Raw genomic sequence first — 22,389 nt, 5'->3', positions numbered from 1 at the left:
AAGACTAGACTTTTTTAAATTGGCTGTTAATCCATGATTTGCATATCATTGAAGCACCTGTTCAATCAGCTTGATATGTTCTAACCAAGTGGGTGTGGCTATTAGCTTGTCGTCTACATTAACAGTGACTTTGCTAAGGATTTCTGGTCCTAAAACCTTGTCCAACACTGATATATTAGCCTGCGCTTATGTTCAGTTCGAAAGGTAGAACATGGAATCGATAACTTCTGACACTACAAATAAATGCTGTATATTTTTGACTTTCTTTGTGCAGTATTATTTGCCAGTAGGAGACCATGAGATCAAGTATACTTAAATTTTTGTATTGTAAAACTTTAGAAGCTGTTCATCCAAGTTGTCTTGTCTTATGCAAACTGGTAATAAAATCTTATTGATACCTTTAGCATCGAGAACTAATCTTACAGACCCATCTGGTTTACTTATTGGTAATATAGGACTACAATAGGGTGAAAATGAAGGTTGTATAATTCCCCATTGAATCATATGATTGATCTCTTCCCTTACTGCCTCTCATTTTGCCCATGGACTAGGTTATGACATTACACAAAATGTTTCATGTGGATAGCCTTCAAATTTATATTTGTAGTCTTTGATTACTCCTGGCTCCTTACAGAAACATTTGCATGCTTAAAGAACAAGTTAGAAAGTTCTTGTCTTTGTATATCATTTAGTATCTGTGATTCACTTAGTTTCTGCTCTACCATTTCATAATTAACCTCATTGTTTGCGTTTTGTTCATTATCAAATTTGTTTGTGAAATATACAGCTGGAAAGGAATATTATACTATTACATTTGACTCTGGTTTGTTTTTGTTACTTTCATCAGGTGTTTTGACTAAATCAATAGAAAAAATCTGATCCTTTAATGCAAAGTGGGATTTACTATTTACCTATGACAATCTGTGTTTTGTACGTTCTAAACGTTTCCGTGCCAATAAGACTGACTATGTTTGTCTAATAAGGAGATTGCACTTCACTGTAATATGTTCAATTTGTAATGGAATAAATGCCTGATGTTTGCACCTTGCAATTTTGGACAGGAAATGCTGGTAATTTGCCTCTCTTCGTCAGTTCACAGAAAAAATGCATTTGACATTAGGTTGGTATTGAACCTGTGTCTAAAATTAACTGTGTGTCAATATTAAATATTGATTGCTTGTATTTGTTCCTCTTGAATATTATTTGTTGTATCTTACTCACGCTGATACAGATCATCCTTGATGTCACTTTGTTTGTCAAATCTTATGAAACATGTTTGTAGTTTTTCTTCACCCCCACTCCCAGAGGGGTCAATAGCCTGGGGCTTAACTGCAAACGGTTGGTTTTTTCCAATGGCGTAGTGCGACTTAATTCATTACCTGGAGTAGTTTCAGTTAGATGCACTGTGTGGGTCCTTCACCAATTTGTGTTGTTAGGTGCTGTGCCATTATTTTGCTGCCCAAAGGTCGGCTGTGGTACAGCGTAAAGCATGGCGTTATTTCCATGCGACGGCCACTAATGCTGTTTCTGTTTCTGTTTATGTTCGGCATAGGGCCTAGTGATGGTGGACTGTAATTCACTCGTGTGTTGAAAATACTCCTGTTCTTTTGAAAAATTCTTTTAAACAGTTTGTTTTTTCCATTCCTGTTACCATACTCGTTACCTCTGGGTAAGTGACTTTGCTGGGTGTGTACCATCCTTGCTGTGTGCTTAGATCATGTTTTGCTGACTGATTTACATAACTATGTGGGGTGTTGTGCCTGATTTTCTGATGCTCTATTGGGTACAGGCCTTCCCTCATGAATCAAGCACTGACACAAAATATTCAGTGCTGTGCTCTCGTGTTGTGACTAATTTTTCTCTAATGTGTGATGGTAAATGACTTTTCAAAATTTTTAACATGTCTACCTGTGATACTGGGTGCATCCAGCAGTGTGTCATGTTCAGGTATTTTTCAAAGTATCCATGTAGACTACCGTATTTGCCACTGAATCGTGTGAGGTCAAAAACCTCACGTCTGAGTCATTCTTGCAATGCCTCAGACCAGTATTTGTTGAGAAAACCTTGTTCAAATTGGATATAAGTGGTGCAACATTCGGTCACTTCAGTGCCCATAAAAGAATGTCACCTTGCATATATCCCATGACAAATCTGATTTTCTGTGCTTCCATCCAGTTGTGTGGAAATACATGATGAAAAGCACTGATAAATACTACCAGATTCATTCTTTTACCTTTGGTAGTGACTGTAGGAAACTGTTGATGTCTCAGTAAACCTTTGTCTGCAAAAATAGTTGATAGACATGTGGTATTTTTGGTCATATTTATGTTGTATTGTAGTTACCTGCAATTCCAGTTGGTAATTGTTCAGGTATCAGAGTTATGTGTACGTTTACATTTTGCACTCTACAACTGTCACTAGTACCTGCTGTGGGACTCATGACAATTTGTGTATAAATACCGACAGGTTATGGTTTGTTCACTGTAGCCTGTGTAGTGTTTACGTGCATACTTCGAGATCCAGTAATATTTTCTTTTAAAATATTGTGGATCCTATTTTCCGCAGCTTGTAGGTTAATGTTTACCTTGTTCACTATTTCATTTTCTTTTTTCTGAATAGCCTTTTCTACTACATCTGTGTAGACCCTGTTAGTAACTTCTCTGCAATGGTGCTACCCTTATCTGACGTACCCATTTCAGCTTGACTAATGATATCATTCAGATTTTCATTGGTCTTCTCTCTCTCCTTCTTAGCACATGCTGAGTCAACTTCTAATGTTGCTACCATTAAATTAAGCTCTTTTACAGCTAGAGGTACACCTTCATAGTCTTTATTTAGTTTCTTAATGACAGTGGTTACCTTTTTTACTGTCAAAACCATCTGATTTTGTGTGGCTTCAATATTTGTGTTTGCATCTGCGATTTTCTTTATCTGTTGCTCTACTAGATCATTATGGTTTTTAAAAGAATTTACCTTCTGTTTCAGCTCTGTTATGGTATTGTTAACTTCAGAAAGTACTTCATGGCTTTCTTGTTTTTTCATATCATTCAATTTTTTGTCAATTTCAGTGCAAAAATTTTTGGCTAAGTCATCAAACTTCTGTGAGACCGTGTGTTGTAAATCCTTGAATACTTGTTTTTGATTCATTGTATTTAGATCTTGTGTGACAATTTTCAGATTGTGTGTCAAATTATGAATTTTGGTATTCTTATCTTGTTTTATATCACTGAAATTGGTGTTCATATTGTGTTTCATATCATCAAATTTCATGTTTATGTTAGATAATAACTGCTATAGCAGTGCTTCAGTTGTACTATTGTGGTTGCTGCCAGCTGTACTTTCGAAGTTAATGTTTGTGCTGTGACCAACTGGTGTTTGTAATGTGTTGTCAAGATTCATATTGGAATCGCTCTCCAATGTTTAATTCATGAGCGGTATGTTGCTTTGGGAGATGCATGACATTGTCTTGTCAAACATTGCAAACATTGGGTCGTCAAGGTTATTCTGCTGTGGAACATTGCTATCATTTGTCATACCTGCGACACTCATCTCTGACCCACTTAAACCGTTTGCAGTGGGCAAGCACGTTACCTGAACTTCAATTGTCCGATCGCACAACTCTACAACATCTAGGCTGATTGCGTTTTCACTATTGTTACCAACATTTCACAAAAATATTAAAATTTCATATGCTAATAATTACACTTGATAATTTTAATTAATGGGATGTCAAAGCCATTTTTACATCTATTATGATGTGCAATCTATTGTATTGCAGTTCTTTATGTTTTACTGACAATGTGTATCACACTGAAATATTCCTGTAAATTTTTCACAATAAAATTCAAGGAAGGGAATAATGAGCAAAAGGTTTCTATCTACATCAAAAGAGGCATTAAAAAGTGTAACCATGCAAGCAACTTGCGTAGCTGTCCTATCTTTGCTGTGCCGAACAAAACAGCTTACTATGGAAAATTTTACGTAACCTGTTTCCAATTCTTATTCCTTTCCACTCAGGCCACCAGTTGTGTTATAATAATAATAACAACAATAATAATAATAATAATAATAATAATAATACATATGAATGGAAAAAATTAATTTTGAAGTATACTACAGTTGCATTATTAGAAGTGTTGTGCTTGTACAATTTTGGGCTAATCGGACTTCCTCTCTTACATTTTAATTGTAGATGCAGGCAGCAGACTTCAAGGACACCAGTGCACGTCCATAATAAGAAAATAATCCTTACTAGGTTCCACTTCACTTCAATAAAATGTACTTAATACCAATACCAAATCTTCTCTGTTCGGAAACAAATATGATACAGAACACTCGTAGCCTGTCATACTCCTAGCCACACTTCTTAACAGAAACTTCTACATACATGAGAATGAGAAACAAAATCATGTACAAAGAAAAAATGAATGATGTTTTTTTTCATTTGTCAGCGCATTCATAACTAACTTCTTTGCCAATACTTATGGTCAATCGGTGTTTCATCTTTTGTTTTTAATAAATTTTAACTTTACGATATCATGGAGGTCTTTCACCATGTACCTATACACCTGCTAAAGAAAACAGGGAAAAACTCTTGATGATAATTATTGATGCAGCAGCATATGTGATTAAGGTTGCTGAGGTTTACAGGTATTTTATACCAAGGCAGTTCATATGATTTGTGTAACATGTGCTCTTTACTGGTTGTCTGAGTGAATTAGAGTGAATTTGCTATTTTGTCTAAAACTGACATGGTGAGACCATGGCTGTGTACAATTAATGCAGGTTGATTCGTACAAAGAATAAGGGTACCAACACACCAAGAATATTTCGCTACAGTGGAAGAATAAAATCGAAAATTATGTAAGAACAGCCGTCTGATGATGAACTTATCAGTTTGAAACCAGTTATGAAGCTTTTTACTTAAATAAATAGCAATATAATAGTGGCTGGTTGCTGTCTTCTTCTTTGTAAGAATCAACCTACATTAATTTAGAGGGAATTTTCCAGAAGTTAACAGCTTAGTTGCCTCTGCGAAGAAAGTCTTCATGAAGGTGCTGTCAGGAGTGGAATTATTTATGGACTTGATGCAAGATAATGATTTACTCCCAGAGCCAATCTTCGAGAGTTGTAGAACATGGATTGAAGCAGTGATTTAGATGATACTAAAAAGGTGCTAGAAATGATGAACAAAAATGAAACAGCAAGTAAACCTGCTGCAGTTAGTGCTAGCAATTAGAAGAGTCCCCAGAGTAAATGAGTGTTTATAAAGACCTATTTTAGTAACTCTCAGCTCAGCTGCAATTGTATGTTTGGAAGAGAAAGGAATGCCTCTGCCTTCTGCTCTACAGGAATATGGAGCACTTGTTGCCAGAGACATCCCAGGAGAAAGAGGAAAGTGACTTCATAACAAGCTCAAGAAAACTGTAGTAAGGAAACAAAGTTTAATGTTATTTTGTGACATGAATAAGGTGCTGCTGAGAGATTGAAAAACAACTTAATGCTTATTCTGAAACTGACACAGCCTCTTTGTGGAACTGATCTGTGGCTTCATGTGTAGTAAAGAGTTCTTTCTTTTCATATAGGAACATTTTAAGTGACAGAAGGAGATCCAGTCATGTTTTCTGATTCAAAGTGCATGATGTGGCTGCACAATCATGCATGGCTGAGTGAATAATATGTATCTCCTCTCAGCCATTTCAGGCTGTTGAGATCCTGCATGGCATTGGAGTATGGCCCACCTTAACCTGTTGACTCCATATTTTCAAGATAATCCTGGGATAATGGAATGATAAACTGCCATTCTAATAGGCAAGGAATAACACAACTTTTTACCAAAAAACCAATATTCAAATGTGATTTCTGAATGAGTAACCTTTCATTACATACAGAATGTAGATTGCGATACTTTTACTTACTTAGTGCAATTGTACTGAAATGCTAATCATTTGCATATACTGACATGTAGTACACTTCGTGGTAATTCAATGCTTGTTGCACACTTCTTTTATGGTGTTCAGTTTTAATGCACAGCAGTGTAACGTATTTGAATTACTGTATGTATGCATGCATGTATAAGATGTTACAGGATCAATTATCAATAAAAACTAAAGCAAACAATATACCATCAAAGAGAGTAAATGGAATTTCTGATGACATTAATGTAAACCTTGTTGCGTGCAGTCATCTCTAATGGTGCGATGTTAAACTCTAAATTTTATTCCATTTCCTTTTTTGTCTTCTCTTCTCTTCTCTTCTCTTCTCTTCTCTTCTCTTCTCTTCTCTTCTCTTCTCTTCTCTTCTCTTCTCTTCTCTTCTCTTCTCTTCTCTTCTCTTCTCTTCTCTTCTCTTCTCTTCTCTTCTCTTCTCTTCTCTTCTCTTCTCTTCTCTTCTCTTCTCTTCTCTTCTCTTCTCTTCTCTTCTCTTCTCTTCTCTTCTCTTCTCTTCTCTTCTCTTCTCTTCTCTTCTCTTCTCTTCTCTTCTCTTCTCTTCTCTTCTCTTCTCTTCTCTTCTCTTCTCTTCTCTTCTCTTCTCTTCTCTTCTCTTCTCTTCTCTTCTCTTCTCTTCTCTTCTCTTCTCTTCTCAAAAAACTGTTTACATTGTTTTTAGTTTCACCATATTTCTGTTTATAATATAAAACAACATCAACAGGTACTTTGATGATACCCCTGGCCCACGCCCTGAATCTTACCGTGAAGATATCCACTCGGGACAGACCTTTCATACTGAACAAGAAAAAATGTCATTTTATTCAGAGATCAAGGCAGCAGCTGAATCTGGTCTTGATTTTACTAGCCGTTGGTTTATCAAGCAAGGTGCCAACAAAGGTGTGCTGACGGATACAAAGACACGCTATATAATTCCTGTTGACTTGAATGCCATAATGTATTGGAATTCATTCATACTTTCACGATTCAGCAAGGAAATGGGATTGATTAAGAAAGCAAGTTACTACTCCAACATGGCACGTGACTGGCTTGAAGCAGTGGACAAGGTAACTACATTTCTTCCAATAGAGATTAAGTGAAAATTAGTTTACAGAATGTCATACAAATGGCTTCCAGTAATAAGTCTGTAAACTAGTTTAATTACTACATCAGATCTGCAGTTTGGAAAAGTGTGAGAGAAATAATGTCAGATCAGTGCTTCTTGTTGGGGTGTAATACATGTGTCGATAGCTCAGTTCGTATGATCATTGCCCGTAAAATACAAATTCCTGGCTTTGAGTCCTGCTGTGGCACATAATTTTAATCAGTCAACAGTGTCATAACTGTCACAGTTGTATTTTTCAGTTACTTTGAGCAATGACTTAACAAGTGCTTCATGTCTGAAGTCTCAGCAACCTGTGAAGTCTTGTCACCTATTACTATTATTTACATTTACTGGTGTTTGCTGAGCCCTGTCTTTTACAGGAGCATTATCAGCACTGATGATGTGCCACATCACTTAGTAAATCACAAATCAAATAGTTCAGATGGCTTGTGAGACCTTAATGAATTATGTACCTGTTATTCAATTCTTTTTTATTATGTTTACATTCCAGTTTTGATGTCCCAGAAACTAGGACCCAGACTTCAGCATTGGTCTTGTCAAATTTTATTTCACAATTATATATATCAGCCACAGCTGATTAGTAGAGTTTCTCAGTAGACTAAGCTGTTGGAGCTCATTAGCACTCCCCTTGTCTGTAATAATAGCCTACACATGTAACATCTCATACTATCATGGAATGTGATAAATACAGTGTTTTGTGAAACCTAAATATCTATGTCATTCTAGATTTGACTCAAAAACACTTTAAAAAATTAGATACATCTAATTTTCTTCTTTCTATTAGCTCAGAAAAGAATTATACCTAAAGTAATCACTATTACTTGCAGAAAATGTCAACTGGAGCATGTCTGCTTTTGGATTTTGCTCACTGCGAAACAAGAAATACTTTATTGAATAGTAACAGCACCTAATTTTTCTTTTTCAGTGAGATGGTTTAAGCAGGTATTGTGGTAAAAAATAACAACAACTGGTGAAGGTCACGAAAGAAGATCCGAAGGTTGGATACTTGCCCTATGCCAGCACAACTGCTAAAATAATCAGTACTACCAGAGAAAATTTGTATCATGCTTAGGAATAGAAACAGCATATCTGCTTCATCATATTGAAGTCAATCTAGTTTTTACAAAACCTGTCTTGTAGTGCTTTACATGTTGTGTATAAATCAGATTATTGACATAAATGAAAATCAACTGCACACTCACTTGAATCAGATAAAAAAATGTGAAATGAAGTATGAAAAGACCAATATTGCTATAACTGTCTGCATACCAATAACTACAAAGGTTATTAAAATCAGTACTTTAAGAAACATTTTAAATAGGAATTGGATCTTCAGTTTATATATGAGATGTGGTCTGCCACTTTTTTCATTGACATGTTCTTCAATTCTTGCATCCGCCAAAATTAAAAAATTGTGGGACAGCAATTTATTATACCTTGCTTCTTTGCATAGTAGGAAACGAAACATAGAAATAAAATAAGGGCTATTGAAAGCATCAGAATTCATTGTGTTCATTTCTATGGGCATGATTGTGCTCTTAAGACCGTGATGTAATCCAGGACAGAAAGGAGGTCAGCATCAGCCTTAATGTTATCTGTCTTTTTTTATTGCACGGCATATTTAGATTTCAACTGACAGTGCAACTATCATCAGTGCGAAACTTCCTGGCAGATCAAAACTGTGTGCCCGACCGAGACTCGAACTCGGGACCTTTGCCTTTCACGGGAAAGTGCTCTACCATCTGAGCTACCGAAGCACGACTCACGCTGGGTCCTCACAGTGCATTATAAGTAGTCATGTAGACTGAACGTAATTATAATGACACACGTTCAAATCTAACTCAGGTAGGTTCAAACATCAATCCAACTGAAGCCACAATGGGACTAATGCTTGTACAACCCTGAGTTAGTTTGGAATGTATGCCATTATAATTACATTCAGTCTGCATGACTACTTATAATGCACTGATGATAGGTGTGCTGTCAGTTGAAATCTAGATCTGCAATGTAATAAAAAAGACTGATGACATAATGATCAATGATGAGCTTCTTTCTGTCCTACATCAGAATTCAAATAAATAGTGGTTTATGATCATATACATTTCACAGTCTGATTGAAGTATTGTCATCATTCACAGTACTTGACAGACACAACTGGAACAGAAAAAGAAAATTGATAACCTAGCTGGAAAGTTATCATTCAAGTCCCACATGCAACTCCATCAACATTCCTGATCCCATAAGTAAAGGAAGCTCACAATTCTGGGTGTTTACAACACAATTACATATGGCAATAGAGAGGGCACTAAGATAAACAATCTGATTCTGGATACTTGTAGTTCACCAGGTCAGGGTATATTAAAAAAAAAAATTAGTACACATACGTGTATTTAGACACATAAATTACATCCTGTCCCTGGGAGACTTGGCCAGGAGTCCACTTTTAATAGCTGAAGCAATTTTGTTCAGAGGGCAAATCTGGCCAGAATCTAACTTTTTATAACATTTTGTTTTTTGTTTTGTACACATTTACTTTCAAATACAAATCACAGAGAACTTTTTAAAAGGCTGTGTAAATAAGCTTGTCAAGATAAATTTTTATGAAATGGTTTATGGGATGTTCCTGACCTGTTGGAGCATAAGTGTTTCTCAGAGGCTAGTAAGTTGCTGTATATACTTGAAAACAACAAGTGTGCACACCAACTATATCACCAAATTTGCAGCTATGAACAATGTAAAATATAAGGATCTGAGCCTTTGGGCTGTTCCTGTCACCTCTGGTATAACGTAAATTTTAGTAACTTCAAGACATCTATTTCATTTGTGAAAGATGGACATTAATAATTTAAATCTTTTCAAACCCATGTTGGCCAAAGTTAGCAGTGTAGTTTTGCTGTGTTGTATTGTACTGTATTGTATTGTATTATGTTCATCTTGTCATCTACAAATGCAGCTTATCCACAAGACACTGGGCAAGTCATTTTATATGTACACACATGAAAGTGATTTATATGCATAGCTATTTAAAATTACATATAATATAATTCATACATTTAAATATTGGTATAATATACTTCATACATTGAAATATTCTTCAGAGGAGTAAAAGCAGTAATTCTGTACATAAGTCTCAAAAGATTTTCCAACAGTTATTACCTCAGTATTTGTCTTTATGTTATTGGGAAATTTGTTGTATAGTTTAACTCTCATGTAGAAAGTACTGTTTTGGCAAAGGAATATGTTGATTTGGGTCATACTTTTTTTCTTGATAAAGTAATCATGAATTTCACAGGTGTCTTTTCCTCAATCTGCTGTCTTTACTGGTTGCATTTATTTTAAAGACTGTAAGTGTTTTCATAAAGTAGATACATGGTAGAGGAGGATTACTAGAGATCTTGAACAGCACTTTACTTGAGTCTCTAGATTTGCATCCAAACATGATTAGCTCCCCTTTTTTTAGCTGCTTAAGAGTTTCTCTAGAATTGGACTCTATATTTATAGTGAGAATGAGAGTAGGTGTGAGGACAGTGAGCTGCAAAGGTCAATGTGGCATCTGAAATCAGAGACTAAGGAACAAAATGTTCTTTCTTTGTTTTAAGCTGTTTGATCATGGTGTCTAACTTAAGCTCATGTGTACTTTGCGATGCCTGGTATTTTTGATAATAAAGTGGTTTAATTTCATTACAACAGTACGTGAGTGTGACTTTGCCTGCTTACCTGCATGTAATGTCCCATGAAGACATTATATGCACTCTTTACTCTTTTATCACTACAACAGGATTTTAGTGGGCAAAGACAGCAGGTCGTGCACAATTTTACATTGAGACATTCTATATGCTTATTCTATTTACATTGCTTTGCAGCCATGATTCTACTGTCCCCAGTTGCTAAGTTGTTTTTGTGACAGTGTTTACTGATTGCTGTAATTCTTCCTTACTTTCCCCTTTTAATAAAATTGTGTTGTCATTTGCAAATATGATCATTTTACGAGCATCCATGTTTAAGGTTAGATTATTGATGTACAAAAGGAAAGAAGTGTGCCCACTATCAAGCCTTGACGTGCACCATATTTAATTGAATTATACTCTTACAAGTGCTTAGAAACAGTTTTTAGGTTGACTTTAGCATGCTATATTTATTTTTGCATTTAGTAATGTACTTGATTTGATGCAAAAAAGACTGTTGAATGAAAGTGTGTAATTTTAGTATATGTGAGGTAAATTCTGCAACTGAGCAGTGTATTAAAACTTCACTAAGGAAAGTGATTCACATAAATGCCAAAATTGCAATTAGTGCAAACTCCTCTCACTTAAAAAAAAATTAATCCAGGAACTAAAACCGCACTTCCAAATTATGTTTGATAATTTATCGGTTTATAGTTGTGTTTTTTAAATGTTAATATGGCCTATCAAAGTTGTCAAAAGAACTGTTCACACTGAATAGAAGACACTAGCAGAATAAAGTAATAGCATGAGTTACGTCAATGACAGTAACAGTAAGAGAGGGAGAGAGACAGAGAGAGAGAGAGAGAGAGAGAGAGAGAGAGAGAGAGAGAGAGAGAGATGTTAGCATTAAGAACAGTATAGCAGAGAAGTAACTGCTACTGGGAAGAATGTAAAATAGTCATGAAAGGATCAGCTAGTGCCAAGAACAATGTTGAGACACCTTTTATTTTAGTATTAAATCTTTTTCCATGTCCAGAGAGCTTGTGATGCCTGACAATACATTTAACAATTTTCAAAGAGTATTTGAAAAGCTTCTTGATCTGTGAATTGTCATCTAAAAATTATGAACATTGACAGGTGCTTTGGCATGAAGATTTAGGTATTTGGCTTGATTATGATATCTTGAATCAGAAGCGGCGGGAATATTTCTGTACCACAAATTTGACACCACTATGGGCTGGCTGTTTCTACAAAGATCGTGCAGAAGAACTTGCTGAGAGGATTGTAAATTATGTGGATTCATACAAAATTGTGAGTTGTATAACTTTATGGTGAATAACACCTATTTATCTATTATTTGAAAAGTCTAGAATCAAAAAAGATATGTATTTAACGGCTTATACATTATGTCTAAAACAGCAGGAGAAACATTTTATCACTTTTGAGCTGTAGATTGCTTCTTTGTAGTGTTGTGAAAAGGTGGAGTAATAATGCATTTTGTTGATCTAAGTTAAATATCTGGCTCTGTTTTATCAATAAAAGTACAAGTAATTAAAATTGTTCTTAACAGATTTTCAAAAATTCATTACAAAGAACTGTATGAAAATAATTCTGTTATCTTACTGAGATGTTAAATTTAAGAAACTTCAAAATTAAATAATATTTTTGTAAGCCATGCACAGATTACTCCCATTTTTGTTGCTGGGCTGCAGACTTGTTGACAAACTAAAAGGACTGGCTGGTGACTGCTGTTTGAGATTGATGGGAAGGGCCTATTGAGAGTGGAGGCATGAGAGTGTTGATGACTGCAACTAAAATGAAAGATTTATAAAAACTTGAAATGTGATTTAATATATTTTTCAAAATTTGTTTTTAAGTATGGCTCTTTGTTTTAATTTTTTTAAGGAGGTAAACTTCAAGGATGGGGAGGAATGTATTGCTCGGGAAATCTGTTTGTGGACAAGGTCTGCAGGATAGTTGCGGGAGAGGAAAGCACTGTTCAGGTTATTGGTGTAATTGTTGAGGGATTCGTCACTGGAGCAGATACGTTTCCTATGAATACCTAGGCTGTAGGGAAGGGAGCGTTTGATGTGGAAAGGATGGCAGCTATCAAAGTGAAGGTACTGTTGCTTGTTTGTGGGTTTGATATGGACAGAGGTGTGGAACCTGCTACACCGTATGTGCCATTTGGTTCCTCCCACCCAATACCAGTCCCTCTGAACTGCGGAGATGGGAACTTGCACTCCAACACGTCCTTTCATCCCGCCATCCCCCTGGACTGAACCTACATTAAACAACTTCACCCTCATTTACTCTTCAGTCTTCTCCTCTTTCCCTTTCCTCTTTAGCTATTCACGCATCTTTTCATCCTACATAGTTGTGTTTACCTTTATACTATATATCTCTTTACTTCTGTATGCATCGTCTTTGGTTTGAAGCTGGCACAGTACTTACAGTAGAATATCTTTGGCTTCCCTCTGACAACCATGCCTCCATCCTTGCTACCGTCCCTATTTTCCTTTACCTGTTGCTTCATAACCTGGGTTGTGAGTAACTGAATCTCCTTTCCCTTCTTCCCTTTCTTTCCCCTCTCTCCTCCCCAATGAAGGAACATTTGTTCCGAAAGCTAGGAACGTAAATTTTCGGTTCTGTTTTATGTGTATCTATCGGCTGTACTGAGCTGAGGTAAGTACTGGCCAGCCCCTCTATCTCTTTGTTAGTATTTGTGTCACATCTTTATATGAGCTTTTCCATTAATCATTTAAATCACCTATATGGTCCACATCCTTCATTGTTTTGTCCCTTTTGTTAGCTATCACTTACGTCTGTCATCTTAACAATTTCTCTTCTTCAGTGTTTTATATATACATAAATAAATATTTTCGTCACCAACTGTGCTAGTTTCATCTTCCTCCTATTATCTTGTTCCGTTCATAGTCCTCTTCTCTTTTTTATTTATTGATTTATTTATTCAATATTCCATAGTTTTAACGTTCGTTATTCGTTGTTTTCCAGCCAACAATCACTGCCAACAATCTCTTCTACACCTACCAGTATCATCCATTTCCGTCGATTTCTTGTTGCTGGCGATATTTTTGTGCCATTGGCTATCTTTCTCTGCCACAAGAAAATTTTTTTGGGACTTTTCTGCGCCACCCGCGATCTTTTTTGCGGCACGCGTGATCTTTTTTGCGGCACGCGCGATTTTTTTTTGCGGCACGCGCGATCTCTTTTGCGGCATGCGCGATCTTTTTTTCGCCACTCGCTATCTCTATTTTTGAGCAACGTGTGTTCTTTTCCCCTGGTCTGGACATACTTGCTTGGTCTGGTCAACTTTTTCCGTATTTTTCTTATTTAGTGGTCTTCCTTTGGTATTGAACATTACCAACACAATTTCTTTCTTTATCGTCCTTCCCTCCGCATTTTATTCCTCCTTATGATTACTATTTCAACTTTAGTTATTTAATTTCCCTACCCACCAGTACCCACTATGTACCCTAATCCTATACCACATTATTTACATTCATTCCGGAAACATGCATTCACTGTAGCCAAACTGCAATCCCACATACTTTTCCTCCGGTCCTGCTTAACCTTTGGAATTACCCCTAAAGGGCTTACCTTAAAAGTTCCCATCTCCGGGTGCAATTCCTCCTTCCGTCTCTCCTGGACTTCCAGAACCTTCAATCCTTAGCCCTTACCCAACTTGTCCTGAATCTCTACACTACTTCATGTAACCACCACTCCCAACAGCTCCTATCTCTCTTCAAAGTCCTCCACCTCTCAAACCCTTGCTTGGAGAACACATTCAGGAACATCATCCTAGAAGCCAGCTGCAAACTTGAGTTCCATGCCACACACCACCTGAAAAAACTATCCACAGTGCTAGTGCAACACCTAAGAAGTGGGGTCCCTCTCCCTATCCCTCACAAACACCAACCACAACAGAACCTTCAACAAACCCCCCTCATAGCCAACAAACCTAGCCTAGCCACCCTACTCAGTCTCCCCATCCCAGCACATACCCCACACAGACCAAATCTCAACTATAACCACAGTCAAATGCCACATATCACCAGCCCCAATTCAGTCCTAAACCTCTCATCCAGATCCCTCTCTCCTCCAGAGACATCTGTTCTATCAAAAGGCTTAACCTTTAGCCCCACGCCTAAATTCAACCACACTGCCCTGGTTAAAGATCTCCTCTCATTCACCCGGAACCTCAACTGGAAATATCACTTCACTACCAAAACACAGCCCCCCAAATACTAGACCCAGTGTTGAACCCTGTCTAGAACAGTTCCGACTGCCTTCTCAAAGGGATCCTCCCTCCCCTCCCCCAAAACCATCCCTTGCAGACATTTCAGGAATTCCTCACATCCAGTGTTGCCTCCCAGTCCTTCTTGAAGAACATCCTGACAACCCCCAACATCACCCCAGCTGAATCCCGTGCCATTAAGGAGCTGGAAATAGACCACTCTATTGTCATCCTCCCGGCGGATAAAGGCTCCACAACTGTCGTACTTGACCGTGTGGAGTATGTGGCAGAAGGACTGCGTCAACTCTCCGACACCTCAACCTACAAAGCTGTTACCCAGGATCCCATTCCCTCCATCCAGACTGAGCTGCAAAAAATCCTAAAAATCCAAGTTCCCTCACAAGGCCTCACAACGGCTTCCATAGACTTACTCACTCCACCTGAGCCACGTACCCCTACCTTCTACCTATTACCCAAAATCCACAAAGAGAACCATCCTGGCCATCCCATTGTAGCAGGCTTCAAAGCCCCAACCGAACATATCTCAGCTCTGGTAGACCAGCACCTCCAACCTATCACCCGCAGACTCCCATCCTACATCAAAGACACAAACCACTTCCTAGAACACCTCAAATCCATTCCCACTCCTCTCCCACCTGAAACCTTTCTTGTCACTATAGATGCTACATCTCTTTACACAAACATCCCACATACCCATGGTCTCTCTGCCCTTGAGCACTACCTCTCCCAACGTCCACTCGAAGATCTTCCAAAAACCTCGTTCCTTATCACACTTACCAACTTCATCCTCACCCATAATTACTTCACTTTTGAAGGTCAGACCTACAAACAAATCAGGGGAACGGCCATGGGAACCAGGATGGCTCCGTCCTATGCCAACCTCTTCATGGGCCGCATGGAGGAGGCTTTCCTGAAGACCCAACAGCTGCTTCCCCTGGCCTGGTATAGGTTTATAGATGACATCTTTGTGGTCTGGACTCATGGTGAAGAAACACTCCTTAATTTCCTCCATAACCTCAACTCCTTTTCGAATCTGAATTTCACCTGGTCCTTCTCCAAAACCCAAGCCACCTTCCTGGATGTTGACCTTCATCTTGTTGAAGCTCACATCCACACCACTGTCCATATCAAACCCACAAACAAACAACAGTACCTTCACTTTGATAGCTGCCATCCTTTCCACATCAAACGCTCCCTTCCCTACAGCCTAGGTATTCATGGGAAACGTATCTGCTCCAGTGACGAATCCCTCAACAATTACACCAATAACCTGACCAGTGCTTTCCTCTCCCGCAACTATCCTGCAGACCTTGTCCACAAACAGATTTCCTGAGCAATACATTCCTCCCCATCCAACAACAATGTTCCTACCCCCAGACCACACAGAAGCATCCCCCTTGTCACCCAATATTATCGTGGCCTCGAAAACAGCAACAAATTACTCCGCCAGGGATATGACTTTCTGAAGTCAACCCCTGAAATGAGATCATCCCTTGACAAAATTCTCCCCACACCACCCAGAGTTGCCTTTTGTCGCCCCCCTAACCTCCGTAACATCCTTGTTAAACCCTACAATATTCCCAGACTACCTTCTCTACCCAGCGGTTCCTACCCCTGTAACCGACCCCGCTGCAAAACCTGCCCCATGCATCCCCCCACAACCACCTACTCCAGCCCTGCTACTGGTAAAACATACACAATTCAAGGCAGGGCCACATGTGAAACTACACATGTTATTTATCAACTGACATGCCTGCACTGCACAGCCTTTTACATCGGCATGACAACAACTAAACTGGCTGAGCGCATGAACGGACACAGACGAACTGTCCGCCTAGGAGATGCCCAATACCCAGTAGCAGAGCATGCCCTCCAGCATAATTCTAGGGACCTAGGAACCTGCTACACCGTATGTGCCATTTGGTTCCTCCCACCCAATACCAGTCCCTCTGAACTGCGGAGATGGGAACTTGCACTCCAACACGTCCTTTCATCCCGCCATCCCCCTGGACTGAACCTACGTTAAACAACTTCACCCTCATTTACTCTTCAGTCTTCTCCTCTTTCCCTTTCCTCTTTAGCTATTCACGCATCTTTTCATCCTACATAGTTGTGTTTACCTTTATACTATATACCTCTTTACTTCTGTATGCATCGTCTTTGGTTTGAAGCTGGCACAGTACTTACAGTAGAATATCTTTGGCTTCCCTCTGACAACCATGCCTCCATCCTTGCTACCGTCCCTATTTTCCTTTTCCTGTTGCTTCATAACCTGGGTTGTGAGTAACTGAATCTCCTTTCCCTTCTTCCCTTTCTTTCCCCTCTCTCCTCCCCAATGAAGAAACATTTGTTCCAAAAGCTAGGAACGTAAATTTTCGGTTCTGTTTTATGTGTATCTATCGGCTGTACTGAGCTGAGGTAAGTACTGGCCAGCCCCTCTATCTCTTTGTTAGTATTTGTGTCACATCTTTATATGAGATTTTCCATTAATCTTATAAATTAGTTACTAATTTAAAAGTTTAAAGAATAACATTACACTTCCAGGACACAATATGCATTGGTATACATTAAAATAATGCTAAAACAAAAAAATGAAGACAAGTATTTGGCAGTCACAGTTGCTTCTGAGCTTGCGGACAGAGGTTAACAACCGTATGTCTTGTAGGATATAGTCTTCTTGGTAAAAGTTATCAGTAATGTCTTAAACTTCACTGTCACAAAAGGTTGATGATGTGGAATAACCTCACTTCTCATTTGTGATCCCAGGTCTGAGCTGGATCAGAGTTTTCTACACTGGCCAGTCTTCAGTGAACCAGCCGCTATGCTTTCTGATGATATCAAATAGTCATGATCAGATAAATGTGAAAAAAATCTGTTGGCTGTTGGTGTCTAACAGTATGTGGCTCCAGAGAAAATCCACCAGTACTGTGAGCTTTTGGAAATGTTGTTTTAACAATACTTATTGCCTCTGAAGCAAAATAATCTATTGATAATCTGCTAATTAATCTGAGCAAGTTATTCAACTATGTATGTCATTGTATTCTAACTGATCAATTGAGGTACTATGGAATTTGAGATTCAAAACTAGAATCACACTTGACAATAGGAAGCAGCAAGTACACTTTAATTATAAGGGTGTGGAGATGTGCTACTATGTATTTGTGTCCACCACTTGTCTGCTCTTGCAGACAATCTTGCATTGTAGCGTATGACGTGTCTCCCAGCAGAAAAACTACATCACAAATTGTATGCATCTGAGGACAAAGAGTTTTCTCTGCCACACACCCCCTTGCCACAGTGCATGGGGTTTTTCCCTATAAGTGTAAGGTATTAAGTTTATATTAAAACTACTTCAGCATCAGAACTGACTTATTGGCTTACTGTAGTGCTACCAGATAGGTGTGCGACCCATGAAGACATTGAGTTTGTTTTGCGCATCTATAAAGTAAACTGCATTGCAGCTTCCCATTATGCCTCTGTACAACTAGCAGGTTAGACTGATACTATACTTCAGGGGAACTTTGTTCAGTATCTGCCTTGTTCATGTCCAGAGCATGGAGTATCCACTTCATGGAGCCTGTTAAATACTAGTGAGTGTGCAAGATCTGACCACAGCGCAAACCACTGTGGTACTATGTATGCAGCTGAAAAAGACTGATATACCCTACTTGTTAGGTTAACTTTACCGATGGTACCTCACATTGATTTATCAAACAATGGAAAATCCAGGATGGAATGTAATAATATTACGAGAAGGAAAGTTGCTCTAATGTGACAACATGCTGTCTACAGTGTCTAGTGAATGCCAGGCAGTCGAGATGCAATGGTAGAGAAAGTGGACGCTTATGCCATCTGTGGACCAAAATCGAAGGCAAAGCGGAAGTGCTTCCACCTGGTGGCAGCTAAATTAAAGAACGCTATGCGGGAGACAGTGTCTGGCTTGTGCTGCACTCTGACAGTGAAATAACAAAAGAATTAAACTAAATAATGTTGTTACATGTAGTAAAAATATAAATGTAATATTACTTTAATATATGAAAATCACTATAATTGAATATTGTAATGCTATGGTATGTTTAATTGTAAATAGAGAACTTGGCATAATGTAAAATAACGTTTAGGTGTGGGGGGAATCCCTGTGAATGAGAACAGTGTACAGGTTGGCATGTAATATTGGTGGTAGAGGTAAGTTGGCGTAGCTCTGAGGCAGAACAAGTGTTAAGTGGCATAAAAGTGACTGCCACTGTGTGCTACGGTAACGCTGCTAACACACCATGTAGAAGTGAGCTGAAAACGGATATGGACTTCGTTTATCATATGGCTACAAGCTAAATGGACACTAAGGCTAGAAAGACATGGTATTTCGATGGAGATGGGCTGTGAGCGGCAAAATGTATGGTTTCCCACTCAGAGGTACATGGCACTGCATGGTGCAGTGCTGTGTTAATTGCGACAAGTTGTTTGTGCCAACAGTGAGGTGTGAAGGGACCAGTAGCCACATCAAACAGTGTATTGTGATCTCAATAACTGATGAGGTCCATTGGTGAGCTCACTTTGGTAGTAACGAACTAGAAGTTATCTTACAAGAGTATTATTATGTACAGTGGTTGTTATACTGACGCCATTACCAGTACATTTATATTTTGTAGATCAGTTTGTGTAATAGTCAAACCAAGTTCTCTACGGTGTGTAAAGTTTGGAGGCAATAATAATTTTGTGGTTTAAATTGCATTCCCTGAGTGTAATAAATTATTTAAACGAAATAGCTCATTATTACCCCATATCCAGTGATTTCTATGTGCTGCAACATCAGTGAAAAGTTGTGGTGCGTGAGTATCGGCGTAGCTATATTACAAGAGAAAATAGTCAGAATTAACACCGAAATTGCCAGTAGATGCCACTTCATGCAACAGATGGAAGATGCCAGGTACTGTGCCACCTTACTTACTATCCAGCTCGATGTGGTGGCTTTTTAGTACATTTCCATAGTCAAAAATTACTCGGTTCCATCTGAGCAATGTGATTCTCAATTAGTGTTTTCAGTAACTATATTGACAAGCAGATCTAATTGTTCTTTAATTAAGCGTTCAAGGAAATCGCTGCCACCACAGTACACATTGTGCTGAAGGCACAACGCAAGCTCAATAACATTAAATTCAGTAATTACAATTTGTGTAGTTTACATTAACTTAAAACCAGTTCAAGTGTTTATCATGTGTGTTTATGTATTGTGAAACGATTTCAGGCTGTGGTGTTGTTTTAAATGAATAATGTCCTCCTGCTAGGCAATATCAAACATACAGAATTAAGTGCTCCTTGTTCAGTCACTTCAAAGAGATTACCAGTGTTACTAATAATCAAATATAGACGTATAAATGTTTGTTATGTGCCATTATCATGATTTATTCCAAAAATTCTGTGTAGTCGTTGGATCACCATAGGGTGTCTATTCAAACCTATTACACGCAAGAGCCTCTTTCTGGAAGTCCAATGCCGCATGGTCTAATAATAATACAGTAAATTCTGGTAGTGGCATCGCAACATGCAAATGCAACTCACACACATGAGTCATTTGCATGATTGTGTGTGTGTGTGTTGTTGATGAAGGCCTTAACAGCAGAAAGCTATAATTGTTAGTCTTTCTTTTGTGTCTATCCGCGACTCAGCATCTCCGCTATATGGTGAGTAGCAACTTTCTTCTCAAGTTCATTTATTTGTACTTTGTATCTCCTTTAGTCACTAATGATACCTCAAGTTTGTTTATTTATATGTTGTATTCTTTTAATCACTGTGTGATATTAAATACACTTATGGCACCTCGAAGTTAATTTATTTGTATTTGCATATTACCTTGATAACTGTGTTAGATTAGCCCTATTTATCATACTACAAGAACGTTAATAAAGTTTCTGGTGTTGTCTAAATAAAAAGAAGGGTGTTAATTGATTCCCCACACATGGACAGTGGGCATACCTTGTGTGTACTTGAGTGATGAGGATTACTGGATTGACTCAGTTGAGAGTTTCTGTGTTCATAGCAATTTCTTTTGGCAACTTTCCTTTGTAAATGCATTGTGCAAATAATTGTACCTCATAACATTCCAGTAAGGAACTGTTTGGTCTTTGGACATCATTTGTTAGATTGTTCCTCTGCTTTGTGCACCTGTTTTATGCTCCACACCTAACAAGCCCTTGGGATCCACCAATTCCCACTCTGGTGACCCCTGCTGAAACTCTCCCCCCCCCCCCCCCCCCCCCCATCATCCAAACTCCTCCACATCACAGCTGGCTGCACCAAGTGGCAACACCATAATCACAACCAACCTACTAATCCCACATCTTGTTTGTTCCCTCAGCCTTGGCAAATATTTCACATGGATCTTTACCATGGCGGAAGTTACAGACCTTATCCTCGATGCTGACTTCATTGCTCACTACAGGCTGCTCCTCGACCTGGCAAATTGTCTGGCCTGCTATCCAGTGGGACTGCACCAATTGGTCTTGCACCTGTCTCCCATGCTAATGCTCCATGGTAGGCCATCATGTGTGAGCCCCTATCGCCTCTTTTTCCCTCCAGTGGACCATCATTTTTCCCATGCCCATATTGAAATTGTAAGCCCCCTTCCATTGTCAGATGGCCACCAGCACACCCTTAACATCATCAAAGATTCACTTGGTGGCCAGAAGCCATGTCACTGGCTGACATCAGGCAGATAGAGTGGCCAAGGCTTTCGTGGACACATGGGTCTTGCATTTGAGGTGCCTGACAAGTGATGGTGGAGCACATGTGACAATTTACATCTTGCTTGTTTAAAACACACACCAAAGCTCATGATATGCTTGTCCATTTTATGACTAGGTTACTACCTTGCTGCTAACAGCACGACAGAGAGAGTTCATAGACCCTAAAAACTGCCCTTACAGATCAATCTGTAATTTGGTCTGCTGCCCTGCTGCTAGGCTTGTGGTTGGTCCACAAAACCAATTTGGGTGTGCCTGCCTCTGAAGTCATGTAATGGCAGGTGTTCTCCATCCAAGTGATTTCATTAATCTGCAGCCCCTTTCAGAGACCACCAGCATATTGGCTTACAAACAATAGCTGCATGACTGCTTGGCACACCTACACTCAGTGCTCTTCTACCCTTTGTTCACTGGGACCTTCATTTTTGTAAACATGTCATACTCCAAGCGGATGCCAGCCAGCCACCACTCCACCCACAGTTCTCAGGCCTGCACCTTTTCCTCGAGGGTGGGAAGAAGAGCTTTTCTGTATGTCTCTGCAGCACTGTTACCACAGTATCCATCACTCAACTGAAGATGGTATATACGCTCAACCTTCTCAGCCGATGCGCCCTGCCGGTTGTTCACACTGAGAAGGCAGAAAGTGATGAAA

General features: G+C 38.7%; 1 protein-coding gene across 1 annotated transcript in view; it reads left to right on the top strand.

Moving 5' to 3' along the window:
* Positions 1 to 22,389, top strand: part of LOC124743829 (trehalase-like) — a 148,580-nt gene that overhangs the window by 61,261 nt on the left and 64,930 nt on the right. Inside the window, exons 2-3 of the mRNA XM_047248891.1 lie at positions 6,652 to 6,994; positions 11,856 to 12,029. Of these exons, the coding sequence (XP_047104847.1) occupies positions 6,652 to 6,994; positions 11,856 to 12,029 (517 nt within the window). The remainder of the gene's footprint in view (positions 1 to 6,651; positions 6,995 to 11,855; positions 12,030 to 22,389) is intronic.

The sequence above is a fragment of the Schistocerca piceifrons genome, chromosome 1 (assembly GCF_021461385.2).
Source record: "Schistocerca piceifrons isolate TAMUIC-IGC-003096 chromosome 1, iqSchPice1.1, whole genome shotgun sequence".
Classification (NCBI taxonomy): Eukaryota; Metazoa; Arthropoda; class Insecta; order Orthoptera; family Acrididae; genus Schistocerca; species Schistocerca piceifrons.
The sequence above is the reverse complement of the archived record's forward strand: the minus strand, read 5'-3'. Positions and strand labels throughout refer to the sequence as shown.